This window comes from Balaenoptera ricei, chromosome 1 (genome assembly GCF_028023285.1).
Source record: "Balaenoptera ricei isolate mBalRic1 chromosome 1, mBalRic1.hap2, whole genome shotgun sequence".
Classification (NCBI taxonomy): Eukaryota; Metazoa; Chordata; class Mammalia; order Artiodactyla; family Balaenopteridae; genus Balaenoptera; species Balaenoptera ricei.
Window position 1 is genome coordinate 79,155,765 of NC_082639.1, and position 27,570 is coordinate 79,183,334.

At 36.9% G+C, this 27,570-nt stretch overlaps 1 protein-coding gene across 4 annotated transcripts in view; it reads left to right on the plus strand.

Annotated features, from left to right (window-relative positions):
- Positions 1-9,742: 9,742 nt before the first annotated feature.
- Positions 9,743-27,570, plus strand: part of ZNF326 (zinc finger protein 326) — a 35,598-nt gene continuing 17,770 nt past the window's right edge. Inside the window, exons 1-6 of one of the 4 annotated variants that reach the window (XM_059926068.1) lie at positions 9,743-9,911; positions 11,951-11,995; positions 19,416-19,451; positions 19,547-19,658; positions 21,801-22,206; positions 24,567-24,765. In XM_059926068.1, the coding sequence (XP_059782051.1) occupies positions 9,896-9,911; positions 11,951-11,995; positions 19,416-19,451; positions 19,547-19,658; positions 21,801-22,206; positions 24,567-24,765 (814 nt within the window). In that variant the 5' untranslated portion in view covers positions 9,743-9,895. Of the gene's footprint in view, positions 9,912-11,950; positions 11,996-19,415; positions 19,506-19,546; positions 19,659-21,800; positions 22,207-24,566; positions 24,766-27,570 lie in introns of those variants that run through there. The other 3 variants (XM_059926075.1, XM_059926084.1, XM_059926094.1) reach the window with 3 other exon arrangements.

Genomic DNA, 27,570 nt, shown 5'->3' on the forward strand with positions numbered 1-27,570 from the left:
TTTAGGTGTAAGGTTAGATTATTTATTTGAGATTTTTCTTGTTTCTTGAGGTAGGATTGTATTGCTATAAACATCCTTCTTAGAACTGCTTTTGCTGCATCCCATATGTTTTGGACCATCGTGTTTTCATTGTCATTTGTCTCTAGGTATTTTTTGATTTCCTCTTTGATTTCTTTAGTGATCTCTTGGTTATTGAGTAATGTATTGTTTAGCCTCCATGTGTTTGTGATTTTTACATTTTTTCCCCCTGTAATTTATTTCTAATCTCATAGCGTTGTGGTCAGAAAAGGTGCTTGATATGATTTCAATTTTCTTAAATTTACCGAGGCTTGATTTGTGACCCAAGATGTGATCTATCCTGGAGAGTGTTCCGTGTGCACTTGAGAAGAAAGTGTAATCTGCTGTTTTTGGATGGAATGTCCTATAAATATCAATTAAATCTATCTGGTCTATTGTGTCATTTAAAGCTTGTGTTTCCTTATTAATTTTCTGTCTGGATGATCTGTCCATTGGTGTAAGTGAGGTGTTAATGTCCCCCACTATTATTGTGTTACTGTCGATTTCTTCTTTTATAGCTGTTAGCATTTGCCGTATGTATTGAGATGCTCCTATGTTGGGCACATATATATTTATAATTGTTATTATCTTCTTCTTGGATTGATCCCTTGATCATTATGTAGTGTCCTTCTCTTAATCATTATGTAAGGATTGATCCTTTAATCCTTGTGCAGTGTCCTTGTAACATTCTTTATTTTAAAGTCTATTTTATCTGATATGAGTATTGCTACTCCAACTTTCTTTTGATTTCCATTTGCATGGTATATCTTTTTCCATCCCCTCACTTTTGGTCTATATGTGTCCCTAGGTCTGAAGTGAATCTCTTGTAGACAGCATATATATGGGTCTTGTTTTTATATCCATTCAGCAAGCCTGTGTCTTTTGGTTGGAGCATTTAATCCATTTACACGCAAGGTGATTATCTTATTACTATTTTTTAAATTGTTTTGGGTTTGTTTTTGTAGGTCCTTTTCTTCTCTTGTATTTCCCACTTAGAGAAGTTCCTTTAGCATTTGTTGTAGAGCTGGTTTGGTGGTGCTGAATTCTCTTAGCTTTTGCTTGTCTGTAAAGCTTTTGATTTCTCCTTCGAATCTGAATGAGATCCTTGCCGGGTAGAGTAATCTTGGTTGTAGGTTCTTCCCTTTCATCACTTTAAGTATATAATGGCACTCCCTTCTGGCTTGTAGAGTTTCTGCTGAGAAATCTGCTGTTAACCTTATGGGAGTTCCCTTACATGTTATTTGTTGTTTTTCCCTTGTGGCTTTTAATTATTTTTCTTTGTCTTTAATTTTTGCCAGTTTGATTACTGTGTGTCTTGTAAACTACAACTAGGCATGAATATAAGCAATTAATAGACTGTAAGAAAAAGTGATCCATTTGCCCTTGATGCTAGCAATAGCCGCATTTGAGAGACCCGGGGGATATAACATTGGGTCCATGGAAAATGTCATCCTAGCATATAACACTGAACAATGCTTATATTGATCATAATAAAATACATGCAGTATATTGGCTTGCTTCCATTGTTTATTATGTTTTAATAAACTTTATTTTTTAGAACAGTTTTAGATTTATAGAAAAATTATAAAGACACTACAGAGTTCCCCTATTATTAACATCTTATATAAGTATCATCCATTTGTCATGATTAATGAACAAGTACTGATCCATTATCATTAACTAAAATCCATACTTTATGCAGATTTCTTTAGTTTTTATCTAATGTCTTCTTCTGTTCCAAGATCCCATCCAGGATACCACATTACATTTAGTCATCATGTCTCCTTAGGCTCCTCTTGGCTGTAATAGTTTGTCAGACTTTCCTTATTCTTGATGACCTTAATGAGTTTGAGGAGTACTGGTCAGGTATTTTGTACAATGTCCCTTATTTGGGATTTGTGTGGTGTTTTTCTTATGATTAGACTGGTGTTACGGGTTTTGTAGAGAAGACCACAAAGGTCAAGTACTGTTTTTGTCACATCAAATCAAGGCTACATACTATCAACGTGACTTATCACTCTTTCTGACCTTGATAACCTGGTTGAGGTAATGTTTGCCAGGTTTCTCCAATGTAAAGTTTCCCCTTGCTCCCACCTTTTCATACTGTCCCCTTGGGAAGGAAGTATATAGGTTATTAACTTCTAAAGTCAACCTATAGATAAAGTAGGAAAGAATTTTTCATGATTGCAGTACTGAATGTAAATATTAACAATTTTGTTAGTGGTTACATGTTGCTGACAAAAAAAAAAAGGGAAAGGAAAAGTGGAGGAATGGGAAGGGGGATCAATACCTTCATTTTATAGAGGAAATCCATAGATACACTATTAAAAAATAGAAATTTGAGTCCTTGTTTAAAAATGTAAACGTTTAGGACTTCCCTGGTGGCGCAGTGGTTAAGAATCCACCTGCCAATGCAGGGGACACGGGTTTGATCCCTGGTCCGGGAAGATCCCACATGCTGCAGAGCAACTAAACCCATGTGCCACAACTACTGAGCCTGTGCTCTAGAGTCTGCAAGCCACAACTACTGAACGCACGTGCCACAACTACTGAAGCCCACGCGCCTAGAGCCCATGCTCCACAACAAGAGAAGCCACTGCAATGAGAAGCCCGCATGCTGCAATGAAGAGTAGCCCCTGCTTGCCGCAACTAGAGAAAGCCCATATGCACCAATGAAGACCCAACGCAGCCTAAAATAAATAAATTTATTTTAAAAAAATGTAAACGTTTAGTTCCAATAGAGGAAATACTGCTGTTAAACATTGGGAAGGGAAGAGTAGTATGAGATACATTCTGATTTTCATACTGTGAAATTGACTGACATTGACTGAAGTTGGTAATCCAAGAAGAGAGATATAGAATGCACTGGAAGTGAAGACTGAATGATCTCACTCCAGATAAAACCAGTTTTCCTCTGTAGAGGGGATTGGAGCTAACTAAGCAAGGAAAAGAGGAAAGGCTATAGCTTTTCCCTGAAGTTCTTTTATACTACTTGATTTATTACCATGTGCACAAATCATTTGCTTTAAAGCCAAAGACGATGTGTAGGGTGGTGTCAGGACTAATACTGGACCACCCAGTATGACCCCTTTTGCCTTTACTGATCCAAGCAAACCCATCAACTGCCTAAACATCATTCACACCAAACCATACTACTATGTGGTGTTTTGTTGAGGCAGGAACCTTACTTCTGAGAGAATAAAGGGGTAATCTTCTTAGGTCTTTGATTTGTAGGAAAGGCATTTAAAAAAGAGAACTCTGTAGAAATAAAGATTAGGAAGATTTCAGTTGCAAAAGGAAACCTGGCTGAAAGATGCATCAGCTGTCTCTGGTTGAGAAATATTGGCAGTCAGTGAAATCCTTTGTGTGTTTCCTGTGTTTAGCATTATACATGTTTCAGTTTAAAAGCCTTTACTGTCATTAGCTAATTGCCTCCTAAGGGCTGCAGGGTAGTTAGAGGGAATATTGGAACCAAGCCAGATTTTAGAGCTGAAAGATGTATATGTGTCTGTACCAACCCTGATTCAGGGTGTAGTTGTTATACCATTTCACACACAGGGATCGATCCGCTAATGTGTGGTTACTCAATCTATAAAGTTTCTTTTCTAAATTCAACATATCCTTGAGAAATACAAGTTACTAAAACAGAAGGGAACTTATTCCAATAGCATCTCTTACGAGTGTCTTGAAAATCAACATTGGTGACAGTTTTAGATTCATCATTAAATCAGAATCTCCAAAGTGAGGCCTAGATACTGGAACTTATTAAAAGTGCCCAGATGATTCTAGAGTAGAGACAGGCTTGAGGACCACTTACTTAAGTGGAAAATAGCTGCTCCTTTCCCTACCCCTAACAGTAACTATATCTACTATGGAAATGAAATACAACATTTGGCTAAGGAGAAATTTTTATAAACACTAATTATTAATAAATATTACAAATTGTTTTGTGTAAACTATATACTTTATAGAAGTGCTCACGAAATTTGGAGAATATAGGAGAACAAATAGGTATGTCTCTGTGCATACAAAAAGTCATCACACAAAGAATCACTGTTCATGTTTTGGGATTTTTCTTTCCAGTTTATTTTCATACTTTGTCTTTTAAAAAAATTATTGACATTGCTCTTGTCAGAGTCCATACACAATTTCATATCCTGCTTTTCAAATATACCATTATAATAAGCTTTTTCATCCTTTGATTCATCCTTTAGAAGTCATCTCTAAAAATGAAACCTAGTGAAATGAGGCAAACAGGGAAATTTAAATCCACAATTAAACCAGAATAGAAATTCAGGTACCTGTAGAGCACCAGCCCACAGGAATATTCTCTACCCTGTTTCTATTTGGAACACTCAGACCAGCAGTATCTAGAACATGTGCTCAATTTCTGCAGCCGAATTTTGACTATATTTGGTGTGTGGTGCCCTCTACTGGCTCTCCCAGGACTGTGCCTTTTTTCTGTTTGTAAACTATGTGTTTGGGTAAGGACTCTAAAGAAGGGAGTTAAATTGTATGTGTGCAAGTTTGAATTTTGCATGTCTGTATTTTTATTAATATGTGTCGCCTTAATGTAGAATTGAATCTATCTTAATACTGGATCTGACTGTGGGTCTGTTTCCTTTTTGTTTATTCCACAAACATTTTAGAGTCTACCATGTGCCAGGGGTATTGTGCTAGGGGGCTGGAGACATAAAGATGAAATCTCCACCTTCAGGTGGCTCATTATCTATCCCAGGCAGGATAACCTACTTAACATGCCTTGAATATTCCAGCAGAAGAACCTGACTCCTTATAGATCCTTGTCCTCCTCTATCTAGGAAAATCATCCTCTTCAATGAAGCATGCAGCTTTGGGACAGACACATGTGGCAGAGCCAGGAAGAAAGAGGACACCTTTCCAGCAGGGCAGATCCACCAAATCAATTCTGGCCATCAGTGGGGTTGACAGATGTCACAGACAGCTTGCTCTCAATTTACTTAGGAAATTAAAATTTATGATGGATTATAACACATTAATAGCTAAAATGAGTGGCAATAATTCAGAGGTTTAATTGAGCCCCTATAAGGGAATAAACCTCATTTTCTAGAAATGTGAACTTTATATAATATGTACCTAAGGAAAGGAGGTAATTATTACGTTCTGAAAGCACTTTTGCATTTAAAATTTTACCTCCCTTTTGGGGGGAGGAAATGCATATGAAACTAATGGAGTTTTTCTAATCTGAGGAAGGCCTAAAGCATAGAACAAAGTGAGGAATCTCTAAAGCCTTCATGATCACTTCTTTTGGTATGCAGTTTCTTTGACCACATTATATGCAATTATGCAAATGATAGGTTAGCAAACCCCTTCCCATGCCCCCTTTTTAACCTGAGGACCCTGATGATGATGCTGGATCTACAAGGTTGAATCCATACACCAGTAGACCCAAGCATGACTATATAATATTTATCCTGAATATGAAACCAGTTTATATAATATTGTACATCAACTATACCTCCAAAAAATTTTTTTAAAAATATAGAACCAGCAATTACTCGTTAAGTGTTCTTGGATGAGTAACTTTCTTTTCAATTTGTCTTATTTGGAAAAGGATATAGGCTATCTTTTTTGTTAGGATTCGAAATAAGGCATGTAAAGTGTCCACCAAATTCCTAGCATATCACGGCTACTCAGTAGACAAGCATAGGCGCTTCCGAAGCTTGGGCTCTGGAACCTGGCTGCCTGGGTTTGAAACATCTTTACTCTTCTTTTAGGGGTGTGACCTTGGGCAAGCAACTTCACCTCTCTGGGTCTCAGTTTTCTAAAGTAGTGGCCATAATGGTACCTACATCATAGAATTACTGGGCAGATAAAATGAGTGAATACATGTAAAGTGCTTTGGAACATTTATTAATATATAGGGTTTTATAACGGTTGCTTATTATTTTAATTGCTATTCCTTTTAGCTTTTAGAGACTCTTGCATCTTTTCGAAGTCGTATATGAAAATCAGGGAGAGATATCTTCCCATACGTATAAAACACATCCATTTAGTGCTGTCATACCAGTTGCTTCCAGCAGATTTCCACTGTTGTGGTTCTGTAACCAGATCTCCTTGATAAGTCCTCAGAGCCCTCAGTAGGAATTACTTTGTTTATATTGAGTTTAGCTGCTTTGCTATAAGATAGTAATTCTTAGTTCTTGACTTTTGCGAGTATTTGTGAATTCCCTAAAGAATATAGGGAGGAAGAATTATTTGGAGCTAATTAGGAAAACATTGTGAAATTAGGACTCCCTTTTGTAACTCCACTGTCACTTACTCTCCAAAATAAATTGTAGGATGCTGTGGTTTTGGATGAAGCTCTGGACATCCAATTTGTATGAATCTTTTCTTCAGTGGCTAATTGGCTAATGAGCCTCTCCTTTAATATATAGTGACAATGTGCTACACATAGGCCTTATAAAGGGGTGCAAAGAAGGGTCTCCATACCCAAAGAGTATGAAAAAGTAGCTAGACAAAGAAGTAACTAACTATAACAAAAATTCTACTGTGATAACTGCTATTAAGGTAACATAGAGGGAAGGGGATTTTGACTAAGAGTTAGGGAGGGGTTTAAAAAGAGGTAACGTCGATATTGAACCTTGAAGAATGGCAGAGGAGGGGAGGAAACATCATAGAAGCAGAGAGAACAAGATAAGCAAAGGCATAGAAACGTGAAACTACATGACTTGCTCGGGGAACAGCAGATGGTCCTGTGTTGCTGGGGCAGAAAGTATGTAGGTGGAGGGTTAGGAGATGAAGGGCAAAGGTCCCTGCGTCCTGAGGAAGTCTGCTCACCTAGCTCTTCTCAGGTTCTGGGGAGTGGGATGGTGGGGCTCCTCTGACAGCTCCCTCAGGATCAGGTCTTGGGCATGACTCCTCACTTCCTCCTTCTCCCTGCAATCTTTCCTTGGCCTCAGCCCACACATCCTTTAATCTCTGCACTTAAAAAACCCTGTTCTCTTTTATTTTCCAAGAGACTCTCCCGGTCTGGTGTTTACCAACCTTCCACCTCTTGCGAAATATGTGGAGGATGAAATGATATAAGACTTTGTACAAAACGTTGGCCCCTCAGGGTAAAAATCTGAGCCTAGCAAAGTACAGACCCTGGGGGGCAGGAAAGAGATAACAATGAAGAAAAGGATGTTTGGCACATAGTTGGTGCTTATCCAATATTCGTTCCATAAGTGAATTAGGGGATGATGTGATAGTCTCTCAAGTATTACGTGGTGTCTCAGGTACTGCCACCTGCCTCTTCAAGAACACTTCCTATTTGGGAAGGAGGAAGGAAGGAGGGAAGAGACACATGTATTCTGGCTCTCCAGGCGTCTGTGCTGAGGTCAGGTTTCTTCTGGAGTTAGGAGTTCCTTGTCTGGCAGTTTTCTCTTTCAGGGGAGTAAGGTAGGGGTGTGTGTGTGTGTGTGTGTGTGTGTGTGTGTGTATGTGTGTGAGCGCGCGTACATATGCGTGTGTGCACATGATACACAAATACAAATAGTGACCCAATGTTTATTTCCTTTCACTTATGCCAAGACCTGAAGACCTCAGATTACAAAATCATTCCTTTGCCTTGATAACAAGAAAAAAAGTTAAAAACCTCAGGGAGAGCTCAGTTTTAATTGTTAAACTTACGTGCTTGGCACTTAGGATACAAAGAAGACTTAGGTCTAATCTCAAAGGGCTTTTAATGTGGAGAGACATAAAGCCAAACAGTATCTGATGCAAGGAAGATAGTGCTGGAGCAGAGGTTGGTCCAGGGAACTCAGAGGAGGGGCTTTTAATAGAGCCCAGGGCCCAGGGCCTTGCTATTCCAAGTCTAGTTTGACTGCCAGCAGCAACATCTCTTGGAAACTTGTGAGAAATGCAGACTCTTCGGCTCCAACCCAGACTGACTGAATGTGAATAATATGCTCATTAATATTTGAGAAGTACTGGTCTAGGGGGCGGGGGTGGAATGTGGGAGCGTTTTTTAGAGGAAATAAATTCTGAACTGTGTTTTGAGGATGAGTAGGGTTAACTGGGGGTGTTCCAAACAGAGAGAAAAACCTAAGCAAAAGTTCAGTGGCATGAAAAAGCATTGGGGTGTTTTGGGAACTGCGAGTAGCTTAAAATTGCCAATCAAAAGGGAAAGAGTAGGGGAGAGAGGAGGAGGGAGAAATGTAGGAAGATGGCAGGTCAGGCAGTGGCTAGACCCTGCTGGTTGTGCTCTGTTAAGGAGCTTTGCCTTCACCTAATCCGTGATAGAGACGCATGATATGTTCAGATTTGCCTTTAGATCACAGCGGCCCTGAGGAGCCTGAGAATTATTTAGGAAGCTATGGCAATAGTTTGGGAGAGAGATAATGAGAGTCTAACTCAGGTAGTGCAGTGAGTTGGAGAGCAGGGGGCAAATTTAAGACATTTTAGGAGGTAATAAGCAGATGAGAGACTTCAGTACGGATTGAGGATGGGAGAATGGGAGTAGCCTGGATGAGTTGCAGGTTTCTGGCTGGGATTAGTAGTGGGTGGTTGCTCATGACGCCACAAACACAGATGAAAGAATAAAGGAGGATGAACAGGTTTGAGGAAGGAAATTATGAGTTCAGTTTTCAACATGTTCTACTCCGGTGAATAGAAAACATGTATAGGAGGAAAAAAAAAAAAAAAAAAAGAAGAAAACAATAAAAGGGTGGAGAACTGGGTGAATCAATCAGGGTGGAGAAGGAAAGTGATGAGGAAGAAACAGTGCCCTGCCCAGATTTGGGGCTACAGTAATGCAACATAGTATACCTGTGAGCTTTTCCTTCAGTCCTGTTTCTAGGGGCTGCTTTCTCGGAACTTGGTTCCCGCAATTGCTTGGACCCCAAAGAAGGGCAAAGGGCTTGATTCATGATTTCCTATCCTGTGATCAACTCATTGTTGACACCATTTGCGCTATGAAAAAAATGTTTTCTAACCTGGAGTTCAAGCTGCTCCAGGGTTAGAATGACCTAACAGTTGTTTTTTTCCACATTGCCTTGTGGATGAATGACTTTGCCCACTGTCCCCAACACTATTTCCAAAGTGACAATAATACAATGCTAATATGTATGTGTGTTTGCCCGTTGTTGTTCTTCAAGTTCTGGATGACTCCTGCCACAAATCTTCCCTGTTAACTTTTACAACATTTTTATTTTGCACCTTGAAACTCAGAACTTGATCATGGCCTGTGTTGGATCATACTCATAATTGTTTCCTATTTAGCAATCTGTTCTCCTCTGCTCACAGAGTTCTAAAAACGTCCTGGAATTCTGCGTCTCCACGACAGAAACTCCATAAGGATTTTAACATTTTCTGATCAGTCATGACCAGCCAATAAAAAGCAAAATGTCGGCACGTGGTATAATATATTAGTTCGGGCAGGAGGAAGATATTCCAACCAGATCCTTTCGCTCTTGCCAGAATCAAACATGGCGGGCCGCAGCCAGACCTTCCAGAACACCCAGCTCTCTTTCCCACGACCCCGGCCAGTCGCTGGGGCTCCTTTTTTTTTCCACCTTCCTTACCCCTCGTCCGCTCCGAGAGGGTCAGCACCTGGGAGCGTGACAGCTGACCTGCTTCCCGCCCCCACTCGAGGGCCCGCCCACCAGCCCCCGCCAGCCAATCGCAGGCCGCGCTGCGACGGTTGGCAGTGCCGGCCGGCCCCGCCTCCCAGCCTCGGTGTGGCCTGCGGCTCCTGGGCCGGTAGCGCCGTTCTTGATCGCGTTGACTGGCTGTGTGTAACCGCGGGTCACGGGTGCTCGCCTCCCGTCACAGCTCAGCCCAGCGCCGCCGAGGCCGTCGGCCCCGAGCCTCCGCCATGGACTTCGAGGACGGTAAGCGCGGCCTCTGGCTGGTCGCCGCGGCGGCGGGAGGCGGGGTGGCCTGCCCCGGGGGTCTGTTTACCGTCTCAAGATGGCCGTGTGGGCTTTGTTCTGCGGGCCCGGAGGCCGCCCGCCCGCCGCGGGCCCGGTGCCCGGAGTCGGCCTCTGTGGGGACCCGCGCGCCCGATCCCCCGGCCCGGCGCCCGCTGTGGCCCGTGACCCTGGAGTTCCGTGCCGGCCTCGGTGTGGGGAAGGACGCGCCCAAAGCGCCGCGGCCTCCGGACTCGGCCCCAGACTGGTCCCCGCCCCGCTGCGTGGAAATTGCCCCGACGCTTCCAACTTCCCGGTCTCGGGCTAAGCGGCGAGCGGGCCTCCCTTGCCGCGGCTCGCGCTCGCGCCGTGGGCAGCGATCCAGATCGTCCTTTTAGTCAATTCCCAAACCCAGGTTACTTCTCGCCAGATAGGATTTTCATAGGCTTGTTCACGGTCGTGTTCCTGGTTGTCTTAGTTTAAGATGAGTTTAAAGGGCATCTGTAAGTGATAAGTATAGGTAGATCTCTATCCGGAATGGAAAGTAAGGTATTTCTGGTTAGCAAACTGGGATATTTATCCACCGACAAACATTGCCCGGGCCTTAATCCCTAATTTGAAATACGTCTGTGAAGCAAAGCATTTTTCTCTGGACGGTGTATGGATGGGACTTAAGTTAGTCAGAGTTCTGGCACAGCATCACATGCCCTTCAAATTCAGACCTGTGCACAACCGCCTGGGTTGGACTTGCTGTTTAAATAAACCGTATTTTAGCAGGACCTTTCAGTCGTCTCTCAGGCCAGTTCTTTATAAAGCATTTTCATAGGCTCACGAAGTAAAATTAATTTGGTTTTCGCCTTGTCTTCAAATCTTGGCCAACTTTTATAGGAACGGGTGTTAAGGTAACGTGAGTACGTAATGACAGCATTAGGGAGACATGAGAAGGGGTGTGAATAAACTGGATTTAGTCCTGAGTAACCAGGCATTTCCAAATAAAATCAGTTTACTACCTAGTTCTAAGCCTCTAACCCAACCCCCAGAATTATCTTTGAATGTGCTGTGAGTCCGACTAAATGATCTTTTGATCTTTGATTTGATTTCATGCCACAAAAAGTTAAAGCTATCAAATCTAAGTATATGAAAGGGGATTGGAATAACCCTTTTGTGGGTAGTTTTAAGTTACTTTGAAACAGGAAGTTTAGGTATTAACAGTAGCACATGGGATTGACATGTATACACTGATGTGTATAAAACTGATGCCTAATAAGAACCTGCAGTATAAAAAAACAAACAAACAAACAAACAAAAAAAAACAGTAGCACACTCTGGTGTTTTTTTTTGTTTTAGTTGGACTTTGACTAATCCTGTGTAGTGTAGTTGGATTCTATTGTATCCAAATGACCACTCTGTTAAATTCCTTTCTTTGAATATTTATTAGTAAAATTAACTAAAGAATTTAACAATTGCCAAATTCGTTTTGACAGAGAAATTATCAATATGATTTTTTGGTGATGATGCCACATCCTGGGTAGATATAGCACCACACATATACACTTATATGTATATACATTTCTCAGATAAGATCTTGAAATCTTTAGAGAGCAAATTAAGTGCTAAAAGAAATATTAACTTGGAAAAAATTATATATTACATAGAATCAATTCTCAGATGTCCCTGCTTTTTGCATTATTTGATACATAATATATTTGCCTTCCTTTTTGTTACTCCATATAAATCAGTACTGGATCCCCTTTTTTGGATGTTATTATATATTAGGTTTTATAAACTAATTTTTACATTACCATGATTTGGATGATAAACCTGCCATTTGGGGAGATAGTGAAAAGAAAGGGTTATGTATTTTCCCATATGAAATATTTATAATTATTTACACCCTATTTTTGCAGATAATTGCATTAATGGCATTTTAAAAATTGTGTTTGTTTTTAGTAGATGGGTATATAATTTCAGATATTTGCTAATATTGCACTAATTCCTTTCTGTTAAATGTGTCTTCATAGATTACACACACTCTGCTTGCAGAAATACTTATCAGAGCTTTAATGGTGAGTATCCTCTTTCATTTGCTCTGAAATAAGTTAAGGGAATGCATTTCAGTTTTTCTCTTCATCCATATAAAGTACCGATGTAAAAAGGGAATTGTGCCTTGTTTCAGTCATTGTTTGGTCTCTTGATGTATCAGTGTTAATGTTGTTATAATATATATATTATTTGAGTTAGAGAATTTGGGATCAGAAAAACTTAGGGCTATTCAGATTAATTTGACTCTGTTTTATTTGAATTATGAATCCTTTAATTTATTCCAAAAGGCCCTGACTGCACTGAGTGATGACTTAACAAGCAACTAGCTGAGTTATTTTTGTTGAATTAGAGGTTTTGGTATTGAGTAAAGTAGATTAAGTGGATTATTGGCTTTGTTTTATACTGCTTCTTTTGTAACATTTTGACCTTGTTTTTGAGGTCATTTGCTTTAATGTGTCCAAATGTGTTAGTATATAAAGAACTGTCTAGAGGAGCACATAAAGAAGCCTGATTATTTATTGACATAAGCATGACATTAGAGTTGTGACTACAGAGCTAGGTAAAATCATAAGAGGTATGCAGCATACAATTGGGGTGGTGTTTTGATAGTTATTGGAGTTAAGGCTTTACCAGACAGGATAATAACACAAAGAGAACATGGAACAATTCAAAGAGGTTAAAAAGCATTATATGAATGACACCAGGGAGTGGAATTAAATATCCTAATTGCCAGAGAAATGCAAAATTCAGCTGTTGTACAGGATGTAATATATTCACTAAATAAAACTGAAGTAAATGTACTACTACGTAAAGAAGACCATGCCATTTTATGGGAATAATTAACATTCAGTTAATTTCTATTTATCATCTCTAAGAATTTAGAGAAACTTTGAATTTGATGTTGACTAAAAAGGTTACACATATAGGAAGTAGTCAATGTATATTGAGTGCTGAAAAATATATTTTTGAGAAGCAGAGTGATATAATAAAATTACCAAAAGAAGTTTAATTTGCATCCACATGTAGGTTAGATTGAAAACTGGAAAATTATCAAGAAGGCTGTTTCGTAAATTCAGGTGTAAGGATTTTAGACCTTGAACTTGGGAGGTGATGATAGTAATTTAAAAAATATTAAGCTATTTCTTGAGAAAATTAGCAAAACTTTCAGGCTGCCTAGTAGTGAGTAGAAAATTGAGAAGGATGAATAAAAATGAATCCAGGATTTTAAACTGGAGTCAGTAGGACTAGTACTTTTACCAAAGAGGTTTGGAATAATAGAAGGCCATGATCTCCAGTAGGATGTAACAGAGAGCTGAATTTAATGCCTAAATATAGGGCTTTGAAATGCAGGATCATAGAGGGCCAGAAGTTTATTTTCTTAATGTACAGTGTTGCAAAAAGAGCTTCAGAAATTTCTGTCACTAACGTTATGACCTTCTTTTTAAAACATGCACTTTATTTTTGTATAATTTTATTTTTGTATAATTTTTATTTTGTATAATTGACATATAACATTATATTAGTTTCAGGTGTACAACATAATGATCCCATATTTGTATACATTGTGAAATGATCACCACAATAAGTCTAGTTACCATCTATCACCATACATAGTTTTCCTGTAATGAGAACTTTTAAGATTTACTTTCTTAGCAACTGTCAAATATGCAATACACTATTACAAACTATAGTCACTGTGCTATACATTACATCCCCATGACTTACTTATTTTATAACTAGAAGTTTGTACCTTCTGACTCCCTTCACCCATTTCACCCACTTTTATACCTACCCCCCTTCTCTGGCAACCACCAATCTGTTATATCCACGAGCTTGGCTTTTTTATTTGTTCTGTTTTGATTTGATTTGTTTTTTTTTAGATTCTACATATAAGTGAAATCATACAATATTTATCTTTCTTTGTCTGATTTATTTCACTTAGCATATGCCCTCAAGGTCTATCCATGTTGCAAACGGCAAGATTCCATTCTTTTTCATGGCTAAGTAATATTTCATGTATATACATCCATATATATCACATCACATTATCTTTATCCATTAATCTATTGATGGGCACTTGGGTTATTCCATATCTTGGCTATTGTAAATAATGCTGCAGTGAAAATGGGGCTACATATATCTTTTCAAATTAGTTTTTTACTAATGTTATGACTTATTTTTCTCTTAATTTTAGTTCCAATAGTGGTTCTCATTTAAGGGTGATTGTTAGATTTCCCTGTGGAGCTGTTTCAAAGTATCTGTTTAGGTCATACTCTAGTCCCCTTGAATCTTAATTTTTAGGGTAAATGGTCCCAACTATGTAAGTTTTAAAGAACTACTTTGAATGATTTTGGAATGCACCTTTAGGTAAAGACCACTGCTTGACACCACTTTGAGGTCTAAGTTATCTACATTTTATAAATGAGGAACTTAATTTCAGGGATGTAATTTGACTTCAACAGATATTTATTGAGTGCTATGTATCAGATATTGTTTTTGGAGCTAGCAATATAGCAGTGACCAAAATGCACAAATATTCCTGCCTTTATGAAGTGTACAGTCTAGTGGGGTGAAATAGACAGTAAACAAGAAGTAATATATATTGTACTATTGCAATTGCTAGGGAGAATAATAACACAGGGCAGGGTGTGTGTGTGTGCGTGTGTTACAATTTTAAAGAGATTAGCTAGCGAAAGCCTCACTAAAAGGGTAACTTTTGAGCATAGATTTAAGGGAGATGAGGATGCAAGCCATGAAGCTATCTAGGGGAAGAATGCTGTAGACTTTAGGAAATAAAAAGTATGTAGTAGTTACCAGTTGAAGCCAACAATGCATTGATTCTTAGTGTTGTATTTTCCAGCAACTGAAATGAAGTAGAAGACACTGGAAAACATGTCAAGATACAAATTTCTTGGAAGGAAGTTGTATTTCCAGTGTCTCCATATTTCCTTCTTGCTTTAAAATAATTCTTCTTATGTAAATAGCAGACAAAAAAAGGGAAAGCATTTTGGGTAGAGGGAAAGCAGGAACAAAGGTAGGGCTGAGTACACTGTGCTTCAGAGAGACTTAAGAAGATGGGCTTGACTACAGCAGATGATTTTTGCTGAGTAATCTTAAAACAAGGTTAGAATAGTGAGGTGTAGCCAGAAGGCATTGAAAGTCAAAGACAATTTGCTTATATCTAGGAAGCAATAGAAAGTGAAGACCTGAAAGAGTTGAGGGTGTGAGCAACACAGATACAGAAGAAGAGCATTCCAGGCAGAGGGAATAGCAGGTGCAAAAATGGATATATGCCTGTTGTAGTCTAGGAACAGCAAGGAACCTAGTATAGCTAGAGTGGAGTAAGGGGAGACCATAGATGATGAAATTAAGAGGCAATGGGATAGACAAAGTTAAGAGGTAATGGGCAGGATTTCTCAACTTTGGCACTGTTGACATTTTGGACTAGATAATTTTTCATTGTGGTGGAATGTGCTGTGCATTGTGGAATGTTTTAGCAGCATCCTTGGCCTGTGTCATTTGATGCAGGTAGCACCCACTACCCATTTTGGTGACAGCCAAAAATGTTTTCAGACATTACCAAATGTCCTCTGGGGGGCAAAATTGCCCGTGGGTAAGGACCACTGGTGTAGGGCCTTATAGATTATCTTAAGGCTTTAGCTTTTACTTGGAGTAAGATGGGAAGCCATTGGAAAGTACTGAGCATTGAACATAATTTAACTTACATTTTAACAGAATTCTTCTAGCTATTTTCTTCACAATAAACAGAAAGGGAGGGAGCAGAAGTGGAAGCAGGAAAACCAGTTGGGAGGCTGTTGCAATAATGTAGGTGAGAGATGCTGGTGGCCTGTACCATGATGCTAGTAGTGTGGAGGTGGTAAAAAGTGGTCTCATTCACGACTTAGTGTCATACAACTTGTTAGTTATTTTGATCATAAGTCAGTTGTTTTTTCATACTACTACACAGCTCTTATCTTGTGATTTAATTATACATGAGTTTTAACATTTGTTGAGCTTATCATTTATATGATAGCGTAATCAAAGCAATAGAATAGATTTGATTTAAAATATGTCAGTTTAATTTTTGAGTGAGTTACTTTCATTTAATATATTTTTTTATTCAGAAATAGTTGATGGAATACTATATGTTTCAGGTGTATAACATAGTGATTCACAATTTTTAAAGGTTATATTCCATTTATAGTTATTGTACAATACTGGCTGTATTCCCTGTGTTGTACAGTATATCCTTGTTCTCATTTAATATTAATAGTAAAGGTATGTTATAGTCTTACAACTTTATTTTTAAAGTGATTTTTAAATTCATTCCGTAACCTGGAAGAATATTGTTTATATATAAATGGTCATCTTATAGAATCTATATCCCTATAATCACACTGATTATATGCAATACGTATAAAGACTTTTCCTCTTTTCCTTTTTAATTAACTGAATAGTAACAGTAGTATGAACAGTAAGCCCAAGTCATTGCTATATAAAGATAGCTCTATTAATTTTTGTGTACTCCACAGTACCTGGCACAAGATGAGTGTTCATAAATGTTAGTAATTTATGACTCTGTAGTGAAATAAAAACACACAGAATCAAAAAACTGAAAAATTTAGTATCCAAAGGCAGCCTCTGCTGACTCAAAATAGAAATGAGCAGAAATAACAAAATACAAGTTTTTTTGTGTTGTGTACCTAACTGAACCTAACTCTAAAATTACGTTTTAATATGAGGCCTTTAGAGGAAAGCTTTTTATTTTGAAAACTTTATTTTAATGTCAAAATTGTCCTCTATATGAGATATGAGCAAATTATATTGTATAATTACCAACTCTAAAGACAGATAACTATTTTATCAGTCTAGAACTGTGTTATCTGATATGGTAGACACCAACCTCGTATGACTATTGAGCACTTGCAGTGTGGAGAGTCTGAATTGAGGTATGCTGTCTTAGTCTTAGTATGAACTTGACTTGAAGTCTTAGTATGAACAAAAAACAATGTAAAATATCTCAGTACTTTCTGTATATTGATAAACTTTTTGTTCTATTAAAATCCATTTGTATGCCTTGCACTTTGAATGGATCTTTTTACGATTTATGATCCTGTAATATCAGGCATTAGTTATTTGAAAAGTACTGGTTTATTGAGTTATTCAGATTTTCCAAATATTGACAGATTTTATGGTACAATGTAAAAAGTCATATTCAGTAATACTAGTATCAATTTTATCAGAAAAACCTTTAAGAATTGGGAAGCTGTCAAGCTCAAGTTTTATAAAATTCTAATTTTCACGTGAGAGCTTGAATTTCATCTTTGGCAACAAATATTGTCACCTGTTTTCTTTGAAGTGAGTTTCACTTCATTTTTGAGAAAGTGTCTGCCAGATGCTCAAGTCTGAAAGCCATAGTTTTTGAATGTCAGTCTTTCCTTTTAGTAAAAATAGTATTCCTTGTAAAAGTGGCTAATTCAATGGCTTTTCCTGGAGAGAACTATGGCACTTAATGGAACTTTATGCACTGATATGCAACAAAATTGCTTTACATATACTTTCCATTTTACTGCGCAGAATATCATAAAGAGAGTGTACTCAAAGGTCATGATTTAATAAAATTAATAATTCTTACTGCTTCATCAAGGACATTCTTTAAGCAATGATGGCATTTTTATTTTATTATTTTTTACTGCAAGTGTGCAGTACACCTACTAGTGTGGTCTGGTGTCACTGCCTTGATTTGTGCTATAGCACCAACAGTTTTATCCACCAGTGCTTTTGCATCTTCAATGCAAAAAAAATTTCAACACTGTGAAAAAGGCAGATAATATCTTAGTACTATTTATAAAAATAGTTTGACCTTGTGGACCCTCTGAAGGGGTCCTGGCAACTCTCAGTAGTCAACAGGCTATTGAAAACTGCTGTCCTAGGGTGCATAAAAAATTTGTAAAAAATCAGACCCTGACCACAAGTCCAGTGTACATTTAAAATGAGGCCACAGGACTTCCCTGGCAGTCCAGTGGTTAAGACTTCACGCTTCCAGGGGACACAGGTTCCATCCCTGGTTGGGGAACTAAGATCTCCATATGCCGCGTGGTGCAGCCAAAAACAAAAATGAGGCCACAAATAGCAGAATACTGTATAAGGCAGAGTATCATAAATACCATGTAAGAGCTACAGAGTTTTGTAGATATTCAAAAGAAAGAGATGATAATCAACTGAGACAACATCAGTAAAAATGTTCTTGAAAGGATTAGTATTTGAAATGGACTTTAAAAGATTAGAAAATTTCAACAAGCCGATATTTGGGGTGGTAGAAGAGAGCGTTTCATGAAGAAGCGACAGCACGAAGCTAGAGGGGTGGTTATTTATGAGACTTTGGGAAAATCATTTCATCTCTTTGGACTTTTTAGTTCCATAATCTATAACATGAAATGATTAAATTTGATCATTTAGGTTGCTTTCAGGTTTAAAGTTGCAAGATTTTGTTGTTAGGACCAGAAATCATATTTATATGATTATAATTAAAATTTAGTGTTTTTAAAAAATAAAAATTAATGTATTTGCTCCGTGTATATTCTTACATTTATTAGTGCATAAAACTTGGAGAGGGTGATAAATGAAGGATCTTAAAGAACTTTATAGGAAACACATTCTGAATGGTTTTTAAATTTTTTCAGTTTTATAATCATAGTAAATTAATTTTATTACCTCTTTTGTTGTATTTGTTTTTCATGTCAGAGGTTGGGATGTAAGTGGAATTACAGTGTAATAAAATATACTTAAGTGCCTCAATTGTATCATAATTTTTTTTAGTGTCTGCATTGCTAGAATTCACATTCATTCCCTTTATTCAAAGTATTTGAGGATTTAAATATTTGTTGAGTCATTATTTATAGGCACAGTACCACAGATAGGCCCTACTCTGATTTTACTTTTTAAAGATACCAATTTCAGTTACTGTATGAACTAATTTCAGTTGGGCTAATTTAAAATGTGGCTGCTTCTGAGTTTTTAGACATTTTGAGAGGAGTTAGATGTAGAAGACTATACTTGTAACAAAAACTTTTCCTTTTGACATTATTAAATACTGACTTTTCTTGAGAATAGGAATTATTAATTATGTACCATGTAGCACCTAACACAGGGCCTTGTGGTAGTACCCTAGTCAAATAAACATTGGCTATATTGAAGATAATTTTAATATAGAAATTTTTAATTGATAATGTTTTTCTTTGAAAAATTAGGTTTCATTAGCAAATCTGATTTTTCAATAGATTATAATCTGTGTGTTTTTTCCTTCAGTGTCTATTGTGACTTTAGCTTAAATGTTAATGATGAATTAACATCTCAGATGATTGATATGAATATCTTGTGTTTTATGCAAAGATTCCTGAAGAGAATGGTATCTTACTGACCTTTTGCTATTGACTCTTTTAGGAATGGATCGTGATTATGGCCCCGGATCTTATGGAGGTCTGACATTCAAGGATATTTATCTAAAAATTCTTCTTTTGAGTGCCAGTAAAGGTGAGCGTCATTTAATTTTTTTCTTTTTAAACTCTTTGTAGGGATGGATCGTGACTATGGCCATGGATCCTGTGGGGGTCAAAGATCCATGGACTCCTACCTAAACCAGTCATATGGCATGGACAGTCACAGTGGTGGTGGTGGGGGTAGCAGGTAAATTGCTTCATCACTTGGCCAAATAATTAGATGACTGTAAGATTCTGGATATTCTAATTTCCTATTCCTTAGGCATGTGACGCTACTTGAACTTTGCTATTTGGAATCACCTTAAATGTTGAAAGGTTAATGGTTCTAAAAATTATCTCAGCATCACTGGCAGACATTAGGAAAATCTCAGGAAAACCTTTATCATTTCATTATAATAGAGTAAGATTTTCTGTCTTTAGCAGTGAGCATTTTTTTTTTTTTTTACTTCTTTTACTTTTAACTGCTTACCAATCAGGGTGTCCTGAACAAATGATATAAAAGTGTTATTGGAAATATTACTTGTGAAGCTTTTTGTTATGAATTTCCAAAAATCTTTACTGCTATAAAGCAGCAAAGCAGTCTTTGACTAGAATGGGTTTAACTGAACCAGTCTAGCAACATTCAATTTCTAAGAAACATTTAAAATAGTTATTCTTTTAATTTTAATTTTAATTTTAAAGTAAGTTACAAGAGCATATTGTAATAATAAAAGTGTTCTTTAAATCATGTCCAGATTATTTATTGGCAGGTATTGCTTATACCAGAAACACTTGTGCCCTAGACTAGGAACATTATACTAAAGCCATGAGTATGATACCTTTGCTTATTTTAATGCAGTAGAATTTAGATTGTACTTATGTTTCACTGTTAATGCTGTGTAAAGCTTAAACCTAGTTGAACTCCTACAGGCTTTAGGGTTGACCACATTTCAGGTCAAGGGGGGTCTACTTTTTGAGGCACAAAGATTCCTACTAGATATAAGTAAAACTAGTTAGGAAACATTTGAAAGTATTGTCCTTCTTCATAAATTGAAGGATCTGGATTCCTTAAGGATGGACCGAATGATGCTTACTTTTCTTTTTTCTGCTTCAAGTGTGCCATTATGGTTTATAGTAGAGAAAAATCAAGAAAATAGATACAACAATTTTGCTTACGTGATAGATGTTTTGAAAAATGTAGTTGAAAAGAGGAATAATTTTTATATGGTTACTAGGATTCAGAAGTAAATAGTACCTTCTATTTAGTGATCTGTAAATAATTGAAGTAATGTAACACATTTAAATGTTTTACCATATCTCTTCCTGCCCTATTACATTGTAAATGTAATGTGTGTAAACTATGTAGATGTTATCATTTATCTTGTGTAATTGTGGGCCTTTATAAAACTATGTTGTAAGATAAGCGACTTTTGTAATCCATGCTTTGGTGAGAAGTAAGATGATTTGTTTCTCCTGTTGACTCTATTAAAACCTTGAGACTGTACACTTCCTTTTTTAGAGTAGCTTTATGTGATAATTTTATGTGATACTAGGGAATAATTTTTTGATAATAGGGAATAATTTTTCAAATAATTGAAGACCTTATAAAATGTATTCTTTCTAATCTGCCTTGAAAATTCATATGCAGAGGGTATATGTTGGTGGTCTTTTACTTTTATGTTCTATTTTATGTGCTTATCCTTCTAGATTTGTTAGATTTATTAGTCTACAAGTAAAAAGTGACTGAGGATTGATTATTGACCTTAACCAAAGTTTGGCAGGTTGCCAAACTTTATAACCAGATAATTCTCCCAATTTTGACTGCTGTAGACACAATGAAGCAGTTTTGTCATATAGATTATTGGGGGTGCAAATGGATCTCTTCTGTGTCACAAGTAGCCTACATCTGTGTAGTCTTCAATTTGTGTCCCTATTGAAAGCCAAAATATTGTAAATATTTTGTATTTTCCAGTATTAGGGATGGATTCAAAGAAAGTTTGAGTAGTTTGTGAACTTTAACAAATGACTTTTCCCAAGACTAGGGCTGGGCTTAAATAATGACAGACAAATCTTTTCTTTCTAATAAAATAGAAAGCTGCCAAAAAGCAGATTTTTAAGCTAAGGTTTACTTAACTCAATTCATATTTAAACACTGACTCAGATAGCTTTCTATCTGGTCTTATGTTGAACTGCCCAGCCCTAATCAAGTGTGAACAAAAGTAGAACTGTGCAAACCAATATGGTATAAATGAATTTTAGTTGATAAATGTCATCTGATAATTTGTCTTTTGAATTGTCTAACATTAGTAAGCTTACTTTTGTTTTTTCCCTCACTGTGCAACTCTTCCAGGTTTGGACCTTATGAGTCTTACGACTCCAGGTCTTCTCTGGGTGGGCGAGATCTGTACAGATCTGGCTATGGTTTTAATGAACCCGAACAAAGCCGCTTCGGAGGTAGTTATGGTGGTCGATTTGAGAGCTCCTACCGGAATAGCCTTGACTCTTTCGGAGGTAGAAACCAGGGCGGGTCTAGCTGGGAAGCACCTTACTCCCGTTCAAAATTGAGGCCTGGGTTTATGGAGGACAGAGGAAGAGAGAATTACTCTTCCTACAGCAGTTTTTCTTCACCCCATATGAAGCCTGCACCTGTAGGCTCTCGGGGGAGAGGAACGCCTGCTTATCCTGAAAGTACGTTTGGAAGCAGAAACTATGATGCTTTTGGAGGACCATCAACAGGCAGAGGCCGAGGCCGAGGAGTAAGTACAACAGAATCTTTTCAGATTCTTTTCACTAGTCACTCTTTTAAACCCTTTCAAGACCATGGTTTTCAACTAGAATAAACACTGTTCATCCCAGTGTATTTTGAAGAAAAGCTGAGTCCTAAGCATAATTTTTAGGTTGCCTATAAAAGTTTTTCCACCTCAGAAAATACGTGGCAGTGTGAGATGACTGTTCATAAAGTTTTGCCAAATATCCCTTTATTAAAAAGGTGAGGATATTAGGTTTGGTCTAAAAGGGGTTAAAAGGAGTTGCATTTTTCCTTGTAAACACTAGCAGTTTTGCTAGTGGGACAGTTCTTGGATTACGTAAAGGTAATGAACCCTTTTGGAGTTTTTGAGTAGGTTAAAGGTGCAATGTATGATAAAATGTGTATACTTTGCTGCTAAACTCTAGCACGTAGAATTTCTTCAAAGCTTCATGTTTCACATTAAACACAAGAGACTAAAAGTCGGTGATAGTTGAGGGTAGCTTAGCCATGTTTACATGGTGAAGAAGTTGATATGTATAATAGGTTGTAGATGATTTGTGGTCAGTATAATTTTGCTAACTTACTCTCTTACAGTATGTCCTATTGCTGGGTGTTCTGTTTTACCTGTGTCACTAGTTTTACTATTGAGAAATAATTTCCTCCCTGTATAAACACGTCTACGGCTTCTTCCTAGGAAGTAATATTTTGTAAATTACTGCTTAAATGAGTAAATATACTAGTCTTCAAGTATTTAATTTCAGGATATCTAGTATAAAGATTATGCCTTACATCCTCAGGTATCTTGACTGACATGAAATTTTACCTAGTAAGTGTATGTAGATTGTGGAGTTATTATGCACTTTGATCCTGTAAAGAATATTGTATTTTTGCTATAATGTGAGGAGTGTTTTATTCTTTTTAAGTCAGTTGCTCTTAATATTCTGTTTGCAGAGGAAAGTACTTCTGATAAAAAATGCTGTAGGGCACATATTTTTGACTGCTCACTAGCCTTTGGTACATCAGTGTAGTTTGTCATACTTGTGTAGAAATTTTGCATTTATAACAGTTACTCTTTACTTATGTAAAATGCATTGCACCTTTAATGGATAATTGATGAAGATTTTTCTGATGTGACTATGTAAATTACCTGGAAACACTAATTTATTCAAGTCTACTAGGTTAGATAGGTATTCCTAAGCATAATATACAAATGTAAGCAACTGATATGTTGCTATTCTACCATGCTTCATGATTGTAGATTAATTGAAAATAGTTGGGATAATAGGCTTTGGGTTTTGAAATTGAAAATCTATTCCAGTTGGAAAATTTGGAAAACTCTTAACGTTTTCCATTAGGCAAATGATTTTTTTCTCAATGAGACTTCAAATATCAATTTTGTTTTCATGATAGAAAAACAGGTATTCCTGTTCTTTGTTTCCACCATTCTAGTCGGAATGGACTTTTCTTTCTTTCTTCCTGTTAATGACATAGATGAATCAATAGGGCTTTCTTTTTTAATCTTCACTTGTACAATTCCCATTGGATCCTTCTCTTCAGATTGCTCCTCAATCTTTATCTTCTAAAAGTAGGATTAGTAGAGTAAATTTCTATGAACATGTGGCCTCTTGGTGTAGTGGATTTTGTTAACGACAAGAGAAGAGGAAGGGACACAAAGAGTCGTTTGTTGCATGACTCTTCGTCTGTAAACTTTTGCTTCTTGGGCTTCTGGGTCAGAATATGTTTCTCTAGGTAAGAATGTGAATGGAACGTCAGATGCAATTCTTTATCTGAAGTGTGTCTTGGAAGTTGATGCATGGTTATGCTTTAACTCTCCTATTTCATACTAATGTTCCATCTCGCCTTCTCATCCCTTTTTCAACAGGGAGAAATCCTAAATCATTTCTGGATCTTTTTTTACTTCAAACTTCAAATATGGTCTTCTTTGTGTATCTTAGTTTTAAGCCAGGTTTTAGTAAAATAAAGATTTCTTTTAAGGTCTTTTCATGGGAAAACATCGATTAGGAACTCTGAAGAGGAGTTGTCAGAGAGTTGTACAAGTGGTAATATTCTGACAGGCACATATGTTGTTTATGATCTCAAGTAATTTTGAATTGTAAGAATCAAAAAATAGGAAATATTCATATTTGTTCTTCTGGAAATAAAAATACTAATTCAGTGGATTTGAGCTCATGTAATAATTTACAAAGTTTCTCAATGTATTTATTCAGAGTGGACTTGTAAAATTTAGTTACATTCTGAGGGATTTTCAGGTGAAAAATTTTAGATAGGTAACATGTAAATTATATATGAATTCATATTTTATCTTTGGATATTGTGCTAATATTTCTTGATTTCACAAATTTGCAGCATATGAGTGATTTTGGAAGCATTCATAGACCTGGAATTGTTGTTGACTATCAAAACAAACCCACCAATGTGACAGTTACTGCTGCAAGAGGAATAAAGAGAAAAATGATGCAACCATTTAATAAGCCTGGTGGAACCTTTATCAAGAAACCCAAGCTAGCAAAACCTGTGGAGAAGATGAGCCTCAGCAAATCACCCAGTAAGTAAGAAAACATAACCTTGCTATGGTTCAAGGTACTTTTTATTTTTTTTAACTCAGTGCATTTAGATAATTTTTTCATGTTCATATAGAGAAACAGTATAATAATTACAGTTGTAGAAGTCAGATCTGCAGATGCCCTAATCAGTCATGGATATCAAAATTACCGAAAGATACTTTTTAAATTCACATGCCCTGGTTCACCCCTCTTCGCTAAATCTTGATTTAGGGTGGAGCCAGAACGTCTATATTTTTAAAAAGACCTCACACATGATTTTGATTCAGACTCCTTTCTTGGGTGTTATATTTATTGTTGGATATATTATTGAAGAAGTGGTATGTTACATTACATAGAATCCCCTTCATGAGGTCAAAGGCAAGAAATTTTTCATGGTCCTTGGTACCAGGAAAAGCTGTGTATTCTTCTAGAAAATTAATTTGCTTTTTATCTTCTGGACATGATTATTCTTAGAGATAATCATATTTCCATTTTTACAGTGTTAAAAATTGAGAGCCAGTCTGAAAATGAAATTAAGAAAACAATTTAATTCAGTTAGCATCAAGAAGAATTGAATACTCAGGAATAAATTTAACAAAAGAAGTGCAGGGCTTCCCTGGTGGTGCAGTGGTTAAGAATCCGCCTGCCAATGCAGGGGACACGGGTTCGAGCCCTGGTGCAGGAAGATCACACATGCCGCAGAGTAACTAAGCCCGTGCGCCACAACTACTGAGCCTGCGCTCCAGAGCCCGCAAGCCACGACTACTGAGCCTGCATGCTACAACTACTGAAGCCCGTACACCTAGAGCCTGCGCTCTATGAGAGAAGCCACCACAATGAGAAACCGGCACACTGCAATGAAGAGTAGCCCCCTCTCGCTGCAACTAGAGAAAGCCCATGTGCAGCAATGAAGACCCAACGCAGCCAAAAATAAATAAATTAAATAAATAAATTTTAAAAACCCAAAAGAAGTGCAAAACTTATACTTTGAAAACTGTAAAACGTTGAAAGAAATTAAAGAAGATCTAAATAAATGGAATACTAAATAAATGTTCATAGATCAGAAGACTTAACATTATTAAGATCGTAATACTCTCCAAACTGATCTACTGATTCAGCCCAATCCCTATCAAAATGCCACCTGACTTCTTTGCAAAAATTGACAAATTGATTCTAAAATTCATAGGGAATTGCAAGGGACCTAAAATAGCCAAAACAATCCTAAAAAAAGAAGAACAAAATAGAAAGACTCATTACTTCGTGATTTCAAAACTTACTACAAAGCCACAGTAATCAAGACAGAGTGGTACTGGCACAAGGACAGACATATAGATCAATGGAATAGAATTGAGAGTCCAGAAATAAACTCATAAATCTATGGTCAAATTTATTTTAGCAAAAATGCTAAAATTATTCATTGAGGAGAGAATAGTTTTTTCAACAAATGGTGCTGGAACAACTGGATTGCCACATGCACAAGCTAAAATGCAGCACCTAAATGCAAGGACTGAAACTATAAAACTCTCAGAAGAAAACAGGGGCAAGTCTTCATGGCTTTGGATTTGGCAAGGAATTCTTAGATATGACACTAAAAGAATGAGCAACCAAATAAAAAATAGGTAAATTGGACTTTATCAAAATTAAAAACTTCTGTGCTTCAAAGGACACATCAAGAGAGTGAAAAGACAGCTCACAGAGTAGGAGAAAATATTTGCAAATTATATATCTGATAAGGGACTTGTGTCTAGAATATATAGAATTTTTAAACTCAGTAAAAAGACGAATAGCCCAATTGAAAAAAGTGAGCAGAGCATCTGAACAGACATTTTCCCGAGAAAGATATACAGATAGCCAATAAGCACATGAAAAAGTGCCCAACAATTAGTTATCAGGGAAATTTAAATCAGGACCATGATGAGATACCACTTCATACTCACCTGGATGGCTAGAATCAAAAAGATAATAACAAGTCTTAGCGAGGATGTGGAGAAATTAGAGCCTTCTTATACCACTGGTGGGGATGTAAAATGGTCCAGGCATGTTGGAAAACAGTTCCTCAAATGATTAAACAAATTACCATATGATCCAGCAGTTCCACTCCTAGGTATATACCAAGAAAAATGAAAACATATGTCCGCACAAAAATTTGTGTATGGATACATATAACATCATTGTTCATAGTAGCCAAAAGGTAGAAACAACCCAAATGCTCATCAGTGGATGAATGGATAAACAAAATGTGGTACGTCCATACAGAATAGAATGGTAGAATATTTTCCAGCCATAAAACGGAGTGAAGTACTGATACATGCTACAACTTGGATGAACTTTGAAAAGATTAATGAAGTGAAAGAAGCCAGTCACAAAAGTCCACATATGTGATTCTTTTCATTTGAAAGTGTAGAATACAGAAGTCTATAGGGATAGAAAGTAGATTAGGGGTTGCTTTGGGCTGTGGGGTGTGTAGGGAGTAATACCAGGGTACCAGATTTTTTTGTAAGGTGATGAAAATGTTCTAGAATTGATTATGGTAATGTTTGCACATATCTGTGAATGTTCTAAAAAACATTGGATTACATACTTTAAATGGGTGAATTGTATGGTATATACTGAATTATATCTCAATAAATCTTAAAAAAAAAGTTCAGAGCCAGATTACTCTGTTTCTTTTCTCCATCATTGTATTTTATTTAACTTTGTAATGTATCTCTAAATGATATCAAGTACATTTGACCAAATTAGATTGTCAAGAGGATACATAAATAAAAGGTAAGGAAATGTCTTTCTCAGCATTCTTTGTGAAAACA